The sequence below is a fragment of the Pyxicephalus adspersus genome, chromosome 7 (genome assembly GCF_032062135.1).
Source record: "Pyxicephalus adspersus chromosome 7, UCB_Pads_2.0, whole genome shotgun sequence".
In the NCBI taxonomy this organism is placed as follows: Eukaryota; Metazoa; Chordata; class Amphibia; order Anura; family Pyxicephalidae; genus Pyxicephalus; species Pyxicephalus adspersus.
This window is the reverse complement of record NC_092864.1, coordinates 42,341,243-42,347,368: the sequence shown is the minus strand read 5'-3', so window position 1 is coordinate 42,347,368 and position 6,126 is coordinate 42,341,243. Positions and strand designations below refer to the sequence as shown.

Sequence of the window (6,126 nt, the reverse complement as noted above, 5' to 3'; positions counted from 1 at the left end):
GAAAATTAACTACTTCTGGTCCGCCAGCCCGCATTACTACCTCACATCAAAGCCTAGGTAATGATCACATGGTGCCTGACTACCAGGGGCATTGTGTTTGCTTCAGTCCATTAAAGACTGCATAGTTTAGTATTTAGTGTCAGACAGACCTGTGATGTGAGAGGATGAACAACACACAGCCTGCATAGACAGATAGATAGAAATTAGTCCTTTCAACCCTAAAGTGTGTGTACAGGGTTTGTTTTTGTTTGTTATGGATGAAGTAGTAATCTTCCTCAATTTTTTCAATACATTTCAAGTTTGGCCCCTGACTTGGTCTAAGTTTTTAATTTCAGCCCTCTGTGAATTTGAGTTTGACACCCCTGTTCTAGGGCAAGGTGCTGTAGTCTAATGATTTAGAGTTTTGCCACGGTAACTGTAGGCAACTTGGTGAAACGAGAAACTTTAGAACAAGTATCTCACACAAATTTGAAGCCTGAGGATAGAAATGTTATGGTTTAGTGTTGGTTTTTTTGAGGCTTCAGGAAGTGGGCAGCTTGCAGTCAAGTCAGCTATAAATTCTGCATCATAACAAAGTGATAATAATGCAAATGTTATTACACAATGACTTGGTAGCATACCTACCTACCAAGATGCCAAGGATTCACTTACATTTTGTACTACACCATTGCATCCACTGATCTGTTTGGTAAATGATTAAAGCTGTTCCATGTTCTTTAGTGCAAATATGGCCCTGATAAAAGAATAGATGCCGAATTGAATACAGTTCTTCTTTGCCTGCTTAAATATATTGAAAAAGTCAATTTCCTTGTAGCTGTTAATTGCTTAATGCTTACCTTTCTAGTTTTTGTTTGGCGGGTAAGGGGGGGGGGGGGGGGGGGCAATATGTTTTCCTCGTCAATACCATATTCTGTCTGTCCTGCATAAGGCAAAACAGGTTAAGTAGTTTTTTTTCTCCGTCAAACATTCCAGATAACAATGGGACCACAGAGCCAATACTTCTACCAGAAGACGTGACCTACAGAGAGAAGGTGTATAAAATCCTACAGACCAACATGACTTGGTACATTGCTTTGGAGGAATGTAGAAAAAGAAATATGGAACTAGTCAGTATAAATGACCTTTACCAGCTCTCCTTTCTTACGGTCACTGTTCGGCAAGCCAATTATCCGTTTTGGATTGGACTCACTAGCAGGGATGTAAGTACATTATTGTTGAAGGTGGAAAAAATGGTACCCTCTATGAATACATTTAAACAGGAATCAATGAACCACTTCCTATATGCAATTATGAAGAACAAAAAATTAGTCTGAAAGACCCAGGGTTGGTTTAGCAGAGAATACAGCCCAGAAAAAAGAATTATGTGGTTTACAAAGTAAAAACTTTATTTTTTTTTTTTTTTTTACTTTGTAAACCACATAACTCTTTCTTCTGGTTAGAATTGTTGGGTTATTGCAATATTGTTGAAATAACCCATCACACAAACAAATGCTGACCCTGGAATCTAGAAATACTAGTTCCTGGTTGAGTGGCGAGTAGCAGAAAAAGTAAAATGGAACTGTTTTTATATTAATGTTGTACTTGGTGGCTTTTTTAAATTGTCAGTATTTTTTTTTTTTTTCTTACAATACTTTTTATACAAGTGATGATGTTAGTGGATTGCTATTAGTAATAACATATAGTATAATGATTTTAGTGTCAAATACTGACGCTGATATGTTTATATTTTAATCTTGTTGAGAAGTGGAGTAGTTACTAACTAGTAGTGGCTGACCAGTAAAACCCCAGCATTTGTCTAGTATTCAGATATTCAGCACACATAGGAATGTGCCAGATGCTAAAATGTTGCTGGCATCTATGCTCTGCAAAAGAAAATATTTTGGAGACCGTAATAAATCCTTTTTTCGTCAATTTAGGACCATGATGCAACATTTCACCCTTCATCTTTACCACGTCAGTGCCTTCATTTTGAACTTGTTGTAAAGCAGAGGGTGGTATACTGATATGCTGGATATAAGAGCTGTGCAGAGAAGGCTAAGGCTGGCTCTGACAAACCGCTCCACCTCCTACCTGTGCATTGCCAAATTACTCAAAAATTACCCTAATTTACCATGAAAAGTGATGAGGACTCACATAGAACTGCACCTAGCCTGTACAGCTATTTTCCCCCAGCACATCAGTTTGCCACCATCTGCTTTCTGGTGAGTCCATAATCGGTAAAGGTGGTGTGGGAATAGTTTCTGTGGATTGCAGCTCTGATGCTGTTCCTATACCACTGGCAGAGAAGTTGGATTCTTTTTTTTTTTTTTCATATTAACTTTTTTCTCTTTTGTTTCTGCCGTTTGACCCTAGGATGGAATCCACTATAGATGGCAAGATGGGAGCGCAATAACCCTAAATCGATGGACGGAGGAGGCGCAAGAAGATGAAGATTGCGTTTTTATAGATGTTGATGGCACATGGAAAACAAAAAGTTGTGACGATGAGCTGCCGGGGGCATTTTGCCATATTCCAACAAGTAAGATTTTTGTTTTTCTACATAAAAAATAATTGCAAAACCTTTTACCTCCATCTCTTTATGCTGAATAGCGGCACCTCTGCATTGATGCATGACTAGGGAACATTATTTTCAAGCACAAAGAACTAAACAAAAGATAAGTTTACTGAAACAGCCCTGGTATTTACATGCATAAATTGGAACTAAAACCACTGATTTAAATGCACTTCAAAAAACAAGTTTATAATGAATGTATCTAAAGGCTAGGTACACAGGTGCAAATATTGTCGTTGTAAAACAAACGATTAATGACCGATCAGCGATTATTTACATGCACAGTTCTGTACATGCCTAAACGATACGATTGTTCAAATATAATCCATCAATAATGTACACACACTAGATATGATCGTTTGAACGATGCAGGAAGTGACGTGTACAGGAGAAAGTGTACTGCAGAACCATCCACGGTCACTGAACGACCATACACACAATAGATAGTGAACGATTGTTGCCCAATCAGATCTGCCAGGAGGGTCGTTCATTTCCAGTGACAATCCTCGTTCATCGGTGTCGTTGGCCAGTCGCTCTGCACTTTTTTTGTTAAAGATTATTGCACAATGGAACATTAGTCGTTTGTTTCCCACGACAATTATTGCACGTGTGTACGTAGCCTAAGCATTTAAGTGTAAGATGGTGATATGCAAATATTCCCCAGTTCTAAGGCAATTCATTATTTTATCTGTGGTGTGTGTGGACTAGGGATGATCGAGAATGCCTCTGGCATTCTCTCGAAAATTTCCTCGAACTTCCGATGAGTCCACAAAATTTCCATGAACCGATTTCGCTGACCCATTGGAAGTTCCAGGAAATCGGTACAGGAGGATTTCCAGGGCTGCATTCATTCATGCAGCCCTGGGAATCCTCCTGTTTGCGATCCCTGGGCACTAGAGGTTAATTAACCTCTAGTGCCTGGGATTGCAGTGGATTTTCAGGGCACTGGGGCAGAGTGTCATCGGGATTTTCCTTTCTTTAGCCAGTCAGAGAGCACTAGAGGTTTTCAATGGGGAGACTTGTCCCCATTTAACCTTTAGTGCCGGGGATCGCACACTGAGCTGATCAATGAATGTAGCCCGCAATTTTTTTTTAATTAAAATTCGATCGGCAACTTTACACCGACCATTCGCGCTTACAATTTCCACAAGTGAGAATGAGTCAATTCACAGCGAGATCAACTTTTAAAAACTCGCTCACTCATCCCTAGTGTGGACTATGAAGAAAAATAATAAAAACATTTCTTTACGACAAACTCCTGCAGTTGTTTTTGAGCTCGCCTTTAGTCGATAGACAGTCACAAACATATTAATAAAGTCTTAATTTATTTGAATGTTACATGTATTTTTTTAATCAACATTATCGTACATGCATTAATATTATTGGGGTCTCATATATCTCTCAATCCATTTTGGAAGAAGGGCTTCTACAACAGAAGTCATGAGGCTAGTCCGTCTACCGATTGCCAAGTATACCCCTATGTTAGATAGTATGGATGAGGTAGAACAGGATAGCTGGCACTTAAATACTAGGGACTGTGTCTTGTGTTACCTTAATCAGCACCAAATTTCCTGTTACATTTAAAGACCCATGCATTTATATTTCATCTTAATTTGTAAAAGGGCTTTATTAATGTATTAAAGGGTTCATATCGACTTCCTTGTAGATGGTCTGTGGATATTGTATTTTGTATCTCTTGTATATTAGATAAAATCAGCTATACAGATTTGTCCTGTATGTGTTTTGTAGACTTGCCAGCAAAGCCACCACGAAACGACGCCATCACCTGTCCTCACAAAGTTCAAGATGTAGTGTGGGTCCCGTACAGGAACAATTGTTATTCTTTCCTTGTGAGCCACAAAAGATGGCTCTTGAATGACCAGCGATACATCTGCCAAACTTTACGTATGTTCTTACCTTGCCTTACCTTTATGTGTTTGTTATATCATGATACTTTATCTGAATTTTTTATATTACATCTATCTAAAAGCTTTAATGCAAGTGGTGTGGTGGTCAGTGGTGTCCAACACCTGTGCATTATTTCAGTGAAATTCAATGCATTTCAAAGTGATACTGAATCCATTCATATAATGCAATGGGTCCAGGATAGTCAGCTGATGGTACTACTGCTCTTGTGTCGGTGTTTTTTTTTTTTTTTTTTTTTTTAGGTTTTAGGGGTTTTTTTATAAAATATTTTTATTAGTTTTGCAAAGGAAAAATTATAGTACCAACATTGTAACAGAACATAATGAATTGGACACAAAATAGCAGTAAAATAGAAAATAACAGGAGAGAATATAATATAGTACAGTTACATCATGTATTCAACAGCAGTAATTTGAGTAAGGGCGGGTTCGGTAGAATACAGGTATGTAGAATGGTCTTTTTAGCAACCTTTGAAAGTATTAGGAGAAGTTTGCTGCAACCTTTAGTGATTCTAGTGCCTTGAAGGTGTACTTCCCAAAATATTGCCCATTCTGGAGTTAATGGTAGATAGTTCACCAAATTTTGAAGTGAATACATCACCATCATCTTCCAAAAATACTTAATTTTGGGGGCAGTTCCACAACATATGGTATAGATATATACGTAAGAGCTTAGTCCCATCTGATGGGAACATAGTGGTGAAATATAGGCAAAGTGGAAGAGTTTCAGGATAATGTCCCTGTACATAGAGGTAGTAAGAGTTTACGAAGCTCTGTGGAACTTTAGTAAAATCTCGCTAGGGGTTATTTCTGGAAAATGTCTCATCCGCCTGCACATTCCAGTGCTCTGGGTTTGATTGTCCAAGTGAATCCTGTTAGTATTATAGGCTTCAGGGTAGGTTTTATCTCTAGTTACACCTTTCAGTGCACTGGATTTTTAATTTTATTGAAGTTTATACTTAGTATTGCCTTCCATTTAATTTAAACAATGGATACCCACAATAGATGACTATAAAGAGACCCTTGTGTGTAGGCACCGGAGAGGTGATTAAATCTCATCAGTCAAGCATATATTGTAAATATTAGGCAGAAGCTTTCCTTTTTGAATACTATTTATCAAAAGTGTGTGTGTAAACCTCAGCATTTCCTGTATTGGTTGAGCCTACCATACACTGTCTTGCAGATCCTGATGCTTATGCCCTGAACATCAGAGATGAAGAGGAAAATTGGTTTATAATTAATGAACTACAGTCCTACGTGGACCTGGCCAAATGGGTATGGCTGGGAATACGTTATGATGGATACGGTAAAGGTACGGTATGTGTCCTGTGGTTGCATTTATGTTGGCACAAATTGTTAGGGTTTGCTATAACTAGAATATTGCGGTCATAAACTGGCGAAAAGTACACTGTACATTTTGGAACATCCATATTGGCTTTCTCCATTATCATAATAAAGTGCAAAAAATATTATGAAATGCTATCTTATGAAGACAACACTGCTCTGTCTTTTCAGTTTTGCTTGTTACCAAATGCCCAGGCATGATCTCTGCATAATAGGCTAATGGGACATATGTTTAGTCAGAGCCTGCAAAGTCAGATATTCTCCTTTCAAGTCCAAAGACCAAGGCATCTGCATTAGGGGCTGAGA

General features: G+C 38.3%; 1 protein-coding gene across 1 annotated transcript in view; it reads left to right on the top strand.

The window, feature by feature from the left end:
* LY75 (lymphocyte antigen 75) overlaps positions 1-6,126 on the top strand; it is a 59,476-nt gene that overhangs the window by 38,063 nt on the left and 15,287 nt on the right. The window contains exons 24-27 of the mRNA XM_072418221.1: positions 973-1,199; positions 2,353-2,518; positions 4,301-4,456; positions 5,660-5,788. Of these exons, the coding sequence (XP_072274322.1) occupies positions 973-1,199; positions 2,353-2,518; positions 4,301-4,456; positions 5,660-5,788 (678 nt within the window). The remainder of the gene's footprint in view (positions 1-972; positions 1,200-2,352; positions 2,519-4,300; positions 4,457-5,659; positions 5,789-6,126) is intronic.